Source organism: Harpegnathos saltator, unplaced genomic scaffold (genome assembly GCF_003227715.2).
Source record: "Harpegnathos saltator strain DR-91 unplaced genomic scaffold, Hsal_v8.6 scaffold223, whole genome shotgun sequence".
Taxonomy (NCBI): Eukaryota; Metazoa; Arthropoda; class Insecta; order Hymenoptera; family Formicidae; genus Harpegnathos; species Harpegnathos saltator.
In genome coordinates this window covers 272,571-288,178 of record NW_020230010.1, presented here as the reverse complement: position 1 = coordinate 288,178, position 15,608 = coordinate 272,571, and the positions used below count along the sequence as shown (strand labels likewise).

The 15,608-nt window shown below is 50.4% G+C and overlaps 2 protein-coding genes across 4 annotated transcripts in view; one reads left to right on the top strand and one right to left on the bottom strand.

Moving 5' to 3' along the window:
• Nucleotides 1–15,608, bottom strand: part of RhoGEF64C (Rho guanine nucleotide exchange factor at 64C) — a 106,130-nt gene that overhangs the window by 38,393 nt on the left and 52,129 nt on the right. The gene's annotated exons all lie outside the window — the stretch shown is intronic.
• Nucleotides 10,292–14,783, top strand: LOC105191580 (acyl-CoA Delta(11) desaturase). Its single transcript, XM_011155097.3, has 6 exons — nt 10,292–10,446; nt 10,589–10,807; nt 10,932–11,062; nt 11,191–11,396; nt 11,503–11,691; nt 12,042–14,783. The coding sequence occupies exons 2-6, from the start codon at nt 10,624–10,626 to the stop codon at nt 12,277–12,279; spliced, it is 948 nt and encodes a 315-aa protein (XP_011153399.1). The 5' UTR covers nt 10,292–10,446; nt 10,589–10,623; the 3' UTR covers nt 12,280–14,783.

Below are 15,608 nucleotides of genomic sequence, written 5' to 3'. Positions count from 1 at the left end.
CAAGAACGGCGAGGCCGATTGCACGAGATTGCGATTGGCGTCTGCTTATCGCGCGACATTCATTCCATTCCAGCGCCCAGCGGCAGCGTCTACTTTTGATTCGCCGCTCGGCGAGATTCATCGCTTCGATTGACAATCGGTACAATTTCAACAAAACGCAACTGTTCGAATTGCGAACTCCCTCTCCCCTCTCTCTCTCTCTCTCTCTCTCTCTCTCTCTCTCTCTCTCTCCGTTTTTCGCGAAAGCACTTGGCACGAGCAGTAAGCCACTCGAGGCCACTGAAAATCGCGCCGATAAGAAGTTGCAGGTATTTCACGAGTGCGTCGCATTTCGCAACGGCGCGGTGTTGTCGCCGGTATCTCGCCGATAACGATAATCGCGATTATTACCTATGAATATGCGCTTTTTGTTTCCGCGATGTGTGCGCAACGCTCGCGCGTACGCGAGCAACCGTGTTATTTGCTCGCCGCGCGCGTGCGAGCGAGTCGCGCGTTTCATGAATTGCAAAGCTGCAAACGCGAACAAAGAGGCGCAGCATCACAGGGCGCGCGCGTCTCGCGCCGAAAGACAATGATCGGCCGTTCTCGCTCTACATAATGACACGGTGCGATCTAGAGTCAAAGCAACGGGAGGCACGAGCGGGAGGAGCCGACGTTGCAAAACGCGCCAAATAACATATCGCTGAGGCTTCAAAATCACCGGCGATACATTCCGTCGCGTTGCTCCCTTTCTCGTGCTCAAAAAAGCAGACTGGCCGACTGACTGACTCGCAGCCCGTAATTACGCGTTGCAAGATAAAAGTGGCCCGATTCTCGCGCGCTCGGGATCGATCGGGAAAAGAAACTATTTCGAGGAAATAACGACTCGATAAGTACAGTGCGCGATGACAAAGTCGAGGGACAAACACGCGCGTGCACCGCGCGAGGTATCCGGTGATTATCGTCTCTTGCATTCTTCACGGCGGGCGCTTTCACGCGAATTCGACTCGCGAGACCCGCCCGTGTCAGACATTTGACAGCGACTCCTGACTTGAGGGATAGAACGTCGAAGAAAGGACTCGGGCGATCGAATCGTTCGCTCAACTCTCAACGTCTCGGTCGACGAGACGTTTAATCGAAAAGTAGAAAGTTGCGGGAAGAAAACAATCGTCCTACGCCGAGAGAACAAATCGCTTGAGCCGCGAAGGCCGCCTCCGCTAAACATCGAGGGAAGTCTGTTGTCACCGAAATGAGGTGGAAGTAACAGTAGAGCGTACCGTATTCGATCTCGGGGAATAATGACAGACATCGCGCGCGCCTCGAGTAAGCAACGACAGGATGGCGATGATGATTACGACGAGGACGACGACGACGACGACGACGACGACGACGACGACGACGACGATGATGATGATGACGTAATTCACCGTAAAACCAAAAGATCGCGCATTTCCTCGGCTGTGTAAGTTACGAGCCGTAGCACGTGTACTCGCACGGTGTGCGCAGCTCGTTGTACATCGCCGATAAATCGCCGCGGTGAAAAGTAATAGCCGAGGAAATCGCGCATAACGGACAATTATGTCGTTACCGTACGGTAATCGCACGCGCGCGCGCGGCGGGTTTGCCCGAAACGCCGCGCGAATTGGCGCCACGCCAATCGGGATCTTACGACGACGTTTACGTAACGCGATCTTTTTTTCCACCGGACCCTTCGAACGGTAATCGGATTTTAGACGCATCGGTGCTCAGCGTGTCTCCGAGCGCGGTTAATCGAGCCGGAGATGTTGTTGACTCGCGGAACGTCGACTGCGAGAAAACCGCACGAGAAAGCTTTACGTAATCCTTTTGCGTTTTCTTTTTTAATTAAAATGTTACGTGATTTATCCCGTTGCGAATGATTGATTCGACTTTTATTTACCTTTGATATTTCTTGCCGAACAAAAATTTCTCATAACACAATCTCGAGCTCTTTAATGGAAATTTTTATCATGTTTATCCTAAGGAATCTTTTTCCCGTGAATGAAGGTTATTGTTATTAAAATTTACGGTTATAAATATGTAAACGTTAGTTTCAAAATGTGAAATATAAAGTCCTTTTTAACCGCGAACGGATGGAAATTGCTCTCGATAACGTACGGCGACGCGAACATATTTTTCGACGTCGCTCGAATGTGCCGGAGCTTAGAAAAATCACGTCGCTTTTTATGTAACAATAAGAGATTTTCTTCCGCCGCGAATATAAAATTCACACGGTCATTCTTATCGCGGATAACGCTTTGGTCATCCGCGTCATGCGAGAATCCTCCAGCCTTGTCGCATGCACGCCAATTATACGTCCTCCGACGGACTAATCACGGACGAAGATTGCAGTCGGATAAAAACTCGTCAACCTTTCACCCGATAATGCCGGCTTGCGCGTAATGACACAATGCAAAATACCGCGAGAAAAATTTGTCACTTGTCACTTGGCTCGTGAAATTAAAACGAGACGCCACGGTCTACTAAACGGTGTGTTCAAAGCTACGTACGATTACTTTTGTATGATCGCTCATTACGGGGACGCGATTGCAGACTGAAGTACATCGATTGAGAAGAGAAATCTTGTCCTACGTCGTTCTTTCCTCGAGGAAAATCTGCCGATTACGAGATCCCCGACAGTAATCGCGGCCCTCATCTTCCGGAAGCGAGACACGGTGGATCGTTAATGTGGGTTAACACGCTGCTCGAAGGACGACGTGGTCGCATACTCCGAGTACTGTTAACCAGCGCCGACAAGCTCATCGTCATGCAGCGTCGCGGCATTCAGCGATTTTTACTCGCGGCAATGCCGCGTCGTGCATTCTGACGCGCGCGACCGATGTCTCTGAGACATACTCGTGGCCGCTAGCGAGCTGAGGACGCGCTCGGTAAACTGAATTGCCATGTGGTGCTCCGCGAGGAAGATGAAGAGCCGGCGGTGAGCTCAGATTTATCGTCCGAGACTACAACTCGAATGAGAGACCGTCAAGAAGTTGCTTACGTTTCGTCGGAGAAGCGACGATTTATGCGTCGCTTGTTATAATAAACTCACTCTACAGAACACATTTTTCAATGATACGCAGGCTTTAAACCACTGATGCGTCATGGAACCGGTCGGAATCTCTCCGCGAGGAGAGATCGAGGACGGGGGAGGACCCGGAGAGGAAGTCGCTGGCGAGATGACAGAACGCGAAGCTTGAAATGTATCAACTTTCCCTCAAACAGCGAAATCGCCCGAGCGACGTTCGTCAGCTAATTGAATATCAAGTCGAAATTCTTCGCGGGATTTCGAAAATGTGCTCTTCGGCTCGGCTCGGCTGAGCAGCCGCCGATCGCTCTCACACGATGCATCGGCGACGAAGCGGCGACGCGTCTCGTTGTTTTAGAAGCTCGTTCCCGCGAGTGTCGATCGTAGGAAGATCGGTCGGATGATCCCGATAGGTGGTTAGGTCGAGCCGATAACGGTTCCCGGTAGGAACGGTTATCGACACCGCGGAACGCGAGATCAACGTTGACGGCGACGGAGAGGAGAAGAGCGGAGCGGAGCGGAGCGGAGCAGAGAGGAGAGGAGAGGAGAAACGCGAGAGACAACGCCGATAACCACTCTTGTCGGCTACGTCGAAAGCTGCTAACGGATCGCGAGATCTCTCTCGCGAGATCTCCATCGCGAGAGAGGTCCTACCGGAGCAGATCAGAGAGCCGCGAGCGGAAAGCTTCCAAGGGGACGATCCCGGGGCGGAGCTCCGGGATGCGAAGCGTGAAATTGCCGCGATCGGCACGCGTACGTCGAGCGACACGAACGCTCGAATAATGATTCGCTGTCCGCAGCCGCGGATCGCAAGCAGATCTATCTCGCTCTTTCCCGCGAGTCGCGGCTGGATGCTCTTCTGGATGCGGCGGAGAGATTGCGGCACAGCATCATCCGCTACCCCGGTCGACACGCCGATGATCTTCTCAACAGCGCGTAACTCCGGTCGTGGTTGCGAAGGGAATTTAAGAAACGAGAAACCGGCGCGCTCGTTATCTCCTGCGACACGCGAAGCCGGGGGGGAGGGAGAGAGAGAGAGAGAGAGCGTAAGTAAAATTCGTCGATAATTATGAAACATCCACCTTGGAGGACTCTCACCGCCATCGCCATCATCGTTTCCGCCGAATCGGGTCGAACGGAACTTCTCCGCCGCGCGAGTCCGCGAGGGAAAATAAGCGCGCGTACGATTAATATCGTTACCGGTTGCGACACTCCAGCGGAGGAAATAGGCGCAGGAGGATGTATCGAAGGAAATATCGCACCGTAACGGCGCTTGCGGCAACGTTCACCGTGACGAACCGCCGCGCCGCGATAAGTCGCGATGTGGGATTTATAAAGCGGCGCGCGCGCGCAACATTATCGCGATCGCGAGCGTGTTTCGCAAGGATCAGTTGGGAAAGCCCGAATCTCGATGAAGAGTGCGATACGCGATCCATCCTCCGGCGCGAACTCGATTGAGACGCAGCGCGCGCGCATTCATACCCGCATATGGTCTTGCGAAAGAGCGCGAGGGAAGGGGATAAATGAAATAATGCACCGTGGAATCGGCCGAATGGGATAAATGGACGATAAATACAGCGCGTCACTTGCCGCGCGGAAGGCAAGAAGACGAGAAGGGGAAGAAGTCGCAGGACAACGGACCGTCAGCGGCGCCGCGATGCCCCGGAGCGTGAAATTGGCACGTATCGGCACGCGTTAGGCTACGTGCGGAACAAGTGGCCGACGGAAACGCTCCGAGCACGGCGAGAAAGAGAGATCCTTAGGCCGGAGCATGTCCTGGCGTTTCTCTCTGGGATCCCGGGATCCTCCGCGTCGAAAGGCAATATTCCGCTGGACGTCGCGAGATTCTCCCTGCGGACTTGCCGATTCCTCGAGCGACCTCTTAATTATCTCGAACGGCGGATCCTGATTCTTTACAAATTTATTTTATTCCTTCAGAAATTCAGCCATCTTTTTCTTCGTGCATTTCTTTTTATTTCGATGTCCAATGGAAAATTCAGCACTTCGTGGTACGATCACGAAGGTGAAAGAGGAGAGAACTAGAATGCGACGACGACGAGAGCAGAGTGGCGTCTTCCGCGAGTGACGACGACGAGGATGATCCTCGGAGAGCGGAGAGCGCGGGGGGGGGGGGGAGCACAATGCAGTAGGATAAACCGCCGCAGTCGTTCCGCGAGTAGCCACGGTAGCGCGAAAAATAAGAAGGATTTATTTGCGGAATTATTCGCGACCCGCCTGCGGTCGCGAGAATATCGCAAATTACGCGTTATAATTGCGAGCGCTGATTGCATTTCTGATGGGCCGGCAGCACGCGCGCGAAACACGCCGCGATGTAAACGATTAGCATCTCGCCGGGCGTTCGCTATTAGGACGGCGAATAAACAATTTGCTCAGTGCCTAATGCAAGAGTGGCTTTTACAGAGAAGGAAGACGCAGAGCCGATTATCCCTCTCCTCGGCCGAAAGACGCATTCAACTCGAGTGAAGCGCATCGATCGGGACCTCACCTCGCCTTAATACGTTATTAATTTTATTACCTCGTCCGTATTCGTACGCGACAAGTCGGAGTCAGGGGCCAAAAGGCGAGAGTACCACCGCACGGTATTTAACGGGACAATTCTCGATACAATTGGCGATTAACTGCAATTACTAGGTGCGCAATTAAGTTTCCGGGTTTTTTTTTATCAATGAAAAATAGAAAATTTCAAGAGAAATACAAGAAAATGGTTTATTCAAAGTATCGTCCCTCGCTAGCTACACATTTTTGCCATCTCTCTGGCAATACATGAATACCGCGACGACGAAACGACGCGTCTTTAGACCGAAACCATTCATCCAACGAATTTTGCACTTGTTCGAAATTGGCCAAGTGTTGCCCAGCCAAGCCATGCGCCATCGACCGGAACAAGTGATAATCGGAAGGGGCCAGGTCTGGCGAATACGGCGGGTGCGGTAGCAGATCCCATTTCAGCGTTTCGATGGTGTCCTGGACGATGGAAGTGCGCGATGACACGGAGCGTTGTCGTGCTGCAATATCACTCGTTCGTGTCTCGTGTCCCATTCTGGCCGTTTTTCGAGCAATGCATGGTTCAAATTGATCAGTTGTTTTCGGTAGCGATGTCCATTGACAGTTTCGCCCGACTTCCTTTCAGCAGCTCATAGTACACGATTCCTTTCTAGTCCCACCAAACGCAGAGCATTGTCTTCTTTCCGAAGCGATTTGGCCGTGCCGTCGATGTTGATGCTTCGCCAGGTGAAAGTCACGATTTTTTGCGTTTGGGATTCTCGAAATATATCCACTTCTCATCGTCAGTAACAATTGGATGCAGGAAACTCTTTCTTTCATGCCGCAAAAGCAAAATTTCGGAAGTGGCTTTTCGATTTTCCATCTGTCTCTCAGTCAACTCACGCGGCACCCATTTTCCTTCCTTTTGAATTTTTCCCATGGCATGTAAACGTTTGGGAATACCTTGGCGAGTCATGTTCTAATGCCTCCGCAAGTTGATCTTGTGTTTGCGTATCATCTTCATCCAATAACGCTTGCGGATCGGCCTCCTCGATTGTTTTTGGTCTTCCGGAGCGCTCCTTGTCCTCAGTATCGAAATCGCCACTTCTGAAGCGTTTAAACCAATCTTCACAGGTAGTTTTCGATGGTGCATGTTCGCCGTAGGCCTCCTCAAGCAAACGACGTGCTTCAGCTGCACTTTTTTTCAAGTTCAAGCAGAAAAGCAAAGCTTCCCGCAAATGCTGTTCATTTGGCACAAAACTCGACATCTTCGTCGTTAGAAAAAATATTTTTGCGTTGCGATATGTGTTGGTATTACGACTGGATATTGTTAACAGATGTCCAAGCTATAAAAAAACACAACTTCAGACATGTATGTCGACTACATGTGTCGTTAGCGCCATCCATGTGTGAAACCCGGAAACTTAGTTGCGCACCTAGTAACAACATGGAGGAAAGAACGAGAGCTCGCCGGGCGCAAGTAGGTCGCGAGCACAACGGAAAACAACGACCAGCCGCACCGAGCAAAATAGACTTTCGACAGGGCGCAAAAATGAAATGAAATTTTATGGCGTCTCTCTCGCAAGGGGACCAGTCCGAGCCTCGTCGCGCGCTGCGACCCACTTGCGGCTCTATCGCGGGCCCGATCACTTTCATATCGGGCAACCAGACCAACCGGCAACTCTCGTCTTACATCCTAGGTCAGTGAGTGTCGCCGGTGATTTTCCTCTGTTCGATTTGACAGCCAAGGAGTCCATGCCGACGAAAAGGGAAAGAGGTGATGGCAGATTAGATTAGGTTCCGCGAGGCGATCCGCTGAAGACGGACGTTCGTGTTACAGCTCGAGTGTCCGAAACAATCGAAGATCGAAAAACAATCAGCGCACGATAACCCTAATGATCCAGGAAACGGCCGGCCGTGCAGCTTTTCGCCATTTTCGCCACAACCGTTCTCTCGCGTCGTCGTGCCCATTTTTGAGGACTCGCCCGAGCCAAGAAACGTACCGAAACGCACGACAAACGCTGTCGTCCACGAGCACGTGCTCGACCGTGACTATCTCGCAACACGGATCAGCCGAGATAAAATTAACAATGCGTGTACTCGAAACCCGACTTTCATCCGTCATCCGTCGTACCAAGCGGCGCCATTAATAACAAATGCACCGTTGCGTAACACAGCCGATACCGTCGCGCTAAATTCGAACGCGCTGGATATTTCTCGCGGCGCGTATGATTCGTCGCGCGCGCGCGCGGAGAATAATGCATCGCGAGGCATCCGCAACGAGGCCGGCCGAGTTTGTGCCTCTTCCACAAGAAGAACGAGCGTGCCGGGGTGGAGAATCAGAGACGGCCGCGTTTAGCGTGCAGAGTGTGCGACGCGAATGCGCAGCTCTCGATATGTACGCTGGATTCGCCCTTAGTGCGCGCGGTAATTTAAACCGCCGGACGGTTCTGTCGGCGGAGTATCAGCTCCGCGGGAGGTCGACGAATGTAGTGTAAAAATTAGGACGCGTTAATAACGCTTCTTCTCAGCTCGGGTCTCTTTCCTCGGAGCCGAAGACACAAACGAGAGACCGGCCGGCCGAGCTCGCTCGTCGCTCGCTCTCCTCGGCCGTGTGTACAGTTTATAGCCGCTACATTATGTAGCTCGTGTTACACACGCGAGCCGCTCTGGTCGCTGTTAAACGTAAACGGGCGAGAGCGCGCCTACGAGCGTCGTCTCCGCGGGCTTTTAACTGAATAGAACGCAATTTATCGCGCGTCGTTGATACACACCGCCGGCGTGAGTAATCATCCGAGGAACGCAGCCGCCGCAGATGAATTCTCGGCTGTGTAGGCCGGCTAGCGGAATATCCCTCCCGATGAAACTAATCCGTCTCACTAATGACCGGTTGCAGCAACGCGCGAGGCAAGGTTACCCGACGATTAACCTCTTCGGTGCCACTTTTGCGTGCCTGCCGCTCGCGAAATCCTCACCGAAGACTGTGCTCTGCATATCGGCCAGCGGAGTTTAACCAGCACCGTGATTCCTCTTCGCGTCGCATTAATGATTAATCCTCCCGTGTTATATAACGTATATATTCTGTCGTCGTTAATTACAATTAGGATCTCTCGCCGACACACGCGCGATTGCGACACAAACGGCGAACGTAATCCAGGGCGCGCCAATCTCGGCCGCAAGGCCGAGCCCGGCCGAATCCTGCCTGAATCCTTGGTAACGCGCGTTCTTCCGCGCGAGTTCGCCATCCTTGATTCATATCTCGTCAAGGTCGGACCGGTTAACGCGGTCACGTCCCGTACGCGATCGATCTTGTTGCGCGCGGCGAGCCTCTTATTACGAGAAAATTCGACGGCCTTATTTGGCTCGCACTTATCATATGGCGGCGCGTAGCGGTCTCGGCGTTGCTCGAGTGACCGCCTTATGACGAGGAAAAATTCGTGGGCCTTATTTAGCTCGCGTTTATCATACGGCGGCGCGCCCCGGCACGATTCCGCTCTTTCTTCGCTTTTACCTTTCCGCGCGACGTCAAGCGAGAAAACGGACGAGTTTCCTGCCTAATGTGAAAGAACTCGCGCGCGCGCGTGTGTCTGAAAGTCAGACGTCTCCTCTCTTCGTGTTCTCTCGCCGCTCGTAGAACGCGACTCTGAACTCTTCGAGCGCGGGGAACGAACGACCTTTGCTGCGTGTTACCCGTGACGAGCACGCGCGGTTCACATGCGTCAATCATCGCGGCAGACCTTTTCGTCTGCCACGTACCGTGCGCGAATAGCAAAGTGCCGCGATTAACTATACAATGTTATCTTAATTTGTTTTCATTTACATCGAATTAAATCAAATGTCTTCGTATCACTCAGACGACACATACGAGGAGGCCTCGTTTATGTCAATAAACCGTTTTTTTACCAAACGGATGTATATAAATATGCGGGTTCAACGTGTAGTAAAGTATCGAAGGATTTTTTATGCCCAACGGAAACATTTTATTTAATTTGAGGGATGTGTAGAAATAAATTAAGATATGACATGATTATGCTATATCTTAATATAAAGTCCTCATCAAAAAATTGGCCTACATATATTTCTTTCGCGTCCGCTACACACGGGGTGTTAAATTTCAAACGTAACAGGTAAAAGATCTCGAAAACTATGAAAGATATTAGGAAAAGCTAAAGCACGTGTTCCATGATTTCGAAGGGGAAAGAGAATGGCATTGTCAGTTTTTTATTTGGAGGTAATTTTCAAGATTCAGTTGAAGGTCAATTTAATTTTTTAAAATTAAAAGCCCAATTTTTTATTTATATCTTCTTTTTCTACTAATTAATTTTAACAACTTTTGTCTGAAACATTTTTTTATTCGCCTAATGTTTTTTGAAATGTTTGAAGGAAAGCCATTCTCTTTCCCCTTCGAAATCATGGAACATGTGTTTTAGCTTTTCTTAATATCTTTCATAGTTTTCGAGATTTTTTACCTGTTTTTTACCTGTTTGAAATTTAGTTTGAATCCCTGTATATCACGAGTTTTTGATCAGAATAAAAGAAAATCACTATGCAAATGCGATGTACATCAGATTACTTATTCTTCTGCACAAAAGCCTAAAAGATTCTCGGTGGACTTTGCGCCGACACGTCAGACAAGAATAATTAACCGCGTTTAACGGAAATATTAATAAACAATTATCCCGTCGGTCACTTCAATTAAAATGCCGACTAAATATATCGAATGCAAATACGTGGTCAATCAGATACTCGTACGATACTCGTTAATTATCCCATTCCGCTGAGAACACAACATACAGATACATTTACAATGCATAATCGATGTACGTATAACTTCGTCGAGCCGAATAATCGTCAGTAGCTCGACAACGCTGAGTCGAGGAGGACGCAGCAGACAGAGAAGCGAAACGACGCCGTAGGTGAGATGATAGTTGGAGTAGATTATCGCATTCCTGCAAGTTTCTTGCAGAAAGAAAAAGAATCACACACATTGTTATATGCAGAATTGACTGTGTCGGAAACCACTGCTTTATAAATGTGTCATTGGTTGCAATTTTGCAGTATTATATCGCGAACGTGTCTCAAACGTATTCACAATGGGACTCGACAAGTCTGCGAGTAACGGGCTATCGACGGAAAAATTGGAAAAGCCAAGGAACGATTACAAGTGGAAGATCGTTTGGGAGAATCTCCTCAGTTTCATCTATATCCACCTTGCGGGCCTCTACGGAATGTACTTGATGTTGTTCCTCCACGTTAAATACCTGACCATTCTCTGGTGTACGTATCTTATTTCTTCGTGTTATCTCACGATTCCGATGCTTCCGTGTCGAAAAAAGGGCACAGCGCGAGCATCGAAAAACGTTCCACGTATTATCCACGTGTTTGCGACTTCTTTTTTTAGACGCCGTTTGTACCCTCTTCATAATGATAGGCATTACTGCCGGAGCTCATCGACTGTGGTCCCATCGGAGTTACAAGGCGAAGTGGCCGATGAGACTTATCCTGATGCTTCTCCAGAGCGCCGCGTATCAAGTAAGCTCGCGTTTCCAGGCCGTTCGTAACACATCACGCATTTTCTTTCGCATCACAAATCTCATGTTCGTCGCCGCGCGAACATCACGCTGCGGTACCGACCACTCTTGGTGCGTTTTGCTTGCTAGAACACGATTTACCGCTGGGCCCGAGATCACAGGGTGCATCACAAGTACACCGACACCGACGCGGACCCGCACAACGCGAACCGGGGACTATTCTTCTCCCACATCGGCTGGCTCCTAATTCGTAAGCACCCCGAGGTCAAAGCGAAGGGCGAAATGATCGATTGCACCGACCTCGCGCAAGATCCCTTCGTGGCCTTCCAGAGGAAGTACGACGGGCGGCAGCCTCTTTTCGCGTGAACGATATTTTAATCGAAGCTTCGTCGTTATTCCACCGACCGGGCTAATGTATCGTACCTTCTTTTCTCGTCTCAGGTGGTACAAATGGCTGATGCCGACTTTCGGCTTTATCCTGCCGACTTTGATACCCTATTGGTTCTGGAACGAAACGCTCTCGTGCGCGTGGCACATCAGCTTCGCCAGATATTGCACGAATCTCAACAGCACCTGGATGGTGAACTCCTTCGCTCATTCGTACGTTTGGGGCACGAGACCATACGACAAGTACGTGACAATCCGTCGCATCGTCAAGTACGTGCTTGAAGGTACACAAGTCGATGAGGAATCCGCTCGAAATCATATCGAGGCTAAATTGAAGTCGTGTGAAGACAAATTCGATCGATTTGATATTTCTGACATTTTACCGCAAGATAAAGATTTACGACAAAATGTCGGGCGAATTCGTCGTTAATATGGCGTCGACACCAATGAAGAATCTAGTCTTTAGTAAATCAGACGGGCCGAAAAATCATCTCTCGACTTGCGAGCCTGAGTAGCAAACTGTTTGCGATCATCTATCGAAGCTACGCGGCGGTTGCTGATCTTTTTCACGAGCGTTCATTTTTCACCGCAAGATCGATGAGACCCGCCGACAACTTTAGCCTCGCCATGCTGACATTTGGCGAAGGCTGGCACAACTATCACCACGTGTTTCCTTGGGACTACCGGTCAGGGGGGCTTGGAAAGGGAATCAACATCACATCGATGTTCATCCATTTCTTCGCCTTCTTCGGTTTGGCGTACGACATGAAGATCACGAGTCCCGAAGTGATAAAACAACGAGCCGTCCGATGCGGCGATGGGAGTTTTTAAAGAGTCTAAACTATATCGTCGTTGTACGAAGAAAAATGAGAGGGGCTCTTCGACGCGAATTCGCAGTTGGAAGAGACAGACGAGGATTGGAATCAGGCAGCGTAAGTGTAATCTCTCTTCAAGTTGCGATTTTACATCGGAAAGAGCCTCTCTCAGTTTTGACATTCTACTTTCGTGATATAATACATGGTTATATTATCGTAATGTATGCACAAAAATTCAACAGTCGTGCAGTCGTGGAGAAAACATACAAGTTGTTACCGTTAAGCGATTATACGAGATAAATGAGAAAAAGCGACATGCGAGCTGCTCGCGAGAGGTTCTCCTTATGAATTCTTAGTAATCGACAATCCGTGAAATTATGCAAGGGTATAGTCGGATTTCTAAAAAGTCAACACTTTGTCCGCTCGGCTCGGCTCCGCTGCCACGGCGGTTCATGCCGCCGAGAACGAAGGTGCTGCGCGTACGTGCGTGCATTCATATTAATGCCATGCAAACACCATGCAAATTACTGCGGAATCCAATCACTTTTTGGATACCTGCGCACGATACCTCTCTCGTCTGCTCCCAGCCCTGATATGCACGAATGCACGGAATGCCGTCGATACCGATGTCGCGCGACTCGTAATGCACGAGAACGCGGCCGGCACGCGATCGCCGGTGCGAGAACACTCGAGAGAGCAAATCGGTCACCATTAGCTCAGACGGAGTATAAAACGCGATAGGACATAAAACGAGATTGATTTGAAAAAGATCGCAAAAGATAGACGAGTCGGTAGATGCCACGGAATTCCACGGTAAAAAATAGCTTTTGCATTGGAGATTGACTTAGCGAGGAGTATAGTAGAAATAAAGATAGCGTTCATTCGCCGAAATGTCAATCGTAACGGTCGGTCATTCTCGTCAACAGCAGCGACACCAAAAAGGCGTCGCGAATGGCGTAAACGAATGAATTTCGGCGAAAGTTACGAATTTGTGGAACGTGCAACGTCCTAACTGTGCAACGTATAAAAAATCGGGCCGTTTAAATAGGCCTTTACGCTCGAGATCCGGCGCGATTTACATTTCGCGATTTTCCTCGCGTGAGAAAGTAAAACTACTCGCGAGGTTCTCCCTGGTAAATCGAGCGATCCAGCCGCCTCCTTTCGTATCCTCGTATCGGCGATTCGCGTTTTCCACGACCCAGTTAGCTGGCTATGGATCAACTGCCGCTCAGCTAAAGAGACGACAAGTCGCACACAAGTCGTCACGTTCTCCAGTCGATGCGAGCGAATCGTCGCGTGTTTGGGCAGGCGAATCGGGAACTGGCCGGAGGAATTCCTCGCGCGTACCTGCAAGTGTCATTCGGGTAACAAGCGTCGCGCGTAAAGTGACACCTGCTCTCGTCGGCATTCGTAAACGTCGAGTGTACGCGTGGGATATCGTATCGTTTATAAATACGGTATTCCGACACCGAAGGCACTCGTATATTTATCGCGCCGCCGCGCTGCGACAAAGTACTTTCACCTATAGAGAGTCGCGGTTCTCCCGACAAGTAATCGGACTGTATAATTTCTATGTCTCTACGTGCGCGATTAAAAAACGACCGTTAAAATAAAAGTGTCAAAGCTGAGTCGTTAAAAACGCTACATGGCGGTTAAGTATAAATCGTTGTTACCCAACCGGCCCACCGGAGTTGAATTTTTGTCGAGATAGCTTCGAAAACTTACACACAATTACACAACAGCTCGAATTCTACTTTCGCATCGCGATGCGAATTAAAGTCGCACGCAGCTAATAAATATCCCACCACGTCGTGCGTAGCGCACTAATGGCGTAGCAATTTTTACGAATGTCAACAACATCCCGCGACGATTTATCAGCCGCGAAAATGTGCATCGAGCGCCGGAGTATCCCGGTGTAATGCCTCTCTCGGGTCCGCGCGACCCAATCCCCCGACGAGACGCGATGAAAGTTCGAAGTAGGTAAACCAGCCTTCGAAATCCGACGTCGTCGTTGCGAAAACGACCTTGATGCGAGAGAGTCACCCACGCTCGGATGAATTATTACTAAATAGCTGGGAAGGACGATAAAACGCGACACCGCTGTCGCGTCGAGCCCTCACCTCAGCCTCGTTACCCGAAATAACGACGGCACAATCAAACGGCCTTAATTAGAACCGAGCCCGAGCTCCCCCAACCCCGGGACAAACTCTTCATTGTCTCCGCGCACCGCGCGCACCCGAGAAGAGCGCGTCTTCGTGACATTTGATCAATTCAAAAAATCCGACCGTAACGCAGACACGGAGAAAGCGCCGTCGTATCGGCATATATAACCGCGGCGTATCTATTGACGGGATCTCATCAACCTTTATCAACGCTCCTTTTATCCGTATTATCGATACGCACTCGGACTCGAGTACATTCGCGCGCGCGCGCATTTTACCCGATATGAAGAAAGTACCGTGGCAATTTGTTTGCGCGCTGAGATAAGGGATCTGCCAAATAAATGATCACGACGGTGAACGCGCGGTGAGCGCAGTAATGCGCCGTCTTTCTTTCTCTCCCTCTCCTCTCTCCCTCTCCTCTCTCCCTCTCCTCTCTCCCTCTCCTCTCTCCCTCTCCTCTCTCTCTCTCTCTCTCTCTCTCTCTCTCTCTCTCTCTCTCTGTCTGTCTCTCTCTGTCTGTCTGTCTCTCGGCCCGAGAAGTCGCTGTCCTCTCCGTTAAAGTGCCTTTCCTCTCACGTATACATATACCGGGTGTGCGTGAATGTGCGTGCCGGCTCGCAGCACGAATCGGTGCCGCCTTCAGGTAATGGTCTCGAGCCGTCGATCAAGAGGCCGACGTTCACGCTCCGTTTCAGTGGAACGTCATATTTAAGTGCGTCGCGCTCCTTATGGGTCTCGCGATCGTGTCGCAATCGCGACTTAGCCGCATCGTCTCTCTCTCTCTCTCTCTCTTTCTCTCTCGCTCTCTCTCCCGCTCTCGATACATCGGCTTTTTCTCCGAGAGCGAGAAGCGAATTGAAGCACGCCTCTAAAGGGGGGCGTAATACGGCGCTGCGCCGAAACGAAGGCCGCTCTGGCCGCGCGAGTCGATTATTAAATGGGTAACCTAGCCGTATCGTGAGCAGCACGCTGCCTGGTAATCGGGAAACGAAGACAATGGCCGCGGATAAGGTTAATAGCCTCCACTACACACGGCAGGAGTGCACGGGCATCTCCTGCGTACACATAGGAGTGCACATATGCAACGCGCGCGACTGACGCACGCATGGAAGGGACACGTTCCGTTCTGCAGCGCAATGTCACGCATGGGATAATGTATCCTGCACCAAGTCGGCATTCTTAG

Bases quoted from the DNA above. Each gene is read 5' to 3' on its own strand.
- LOC105191580 (XM_011155097.3), top strand. From the start codon at position 10,624: ATGGGACTCGACAAGTCTGCGAGTAACGGGCTATCGACGGAAAAATTG. The intron at 10,808-10,931 runs GTACGTATCTTA...TTCTTTTTTTAG, and splicing joins ATACCTGACCATTCTCTGGT to ACGCCGTTTGTACCCTCTTC. The intron at 11,692-12,041 runs GTACGTGACAAT...TTTCACCGCAAG, and splicing joins GGCACGAGACCATACGACAA to ATCGATGAGACCCGCCGACA.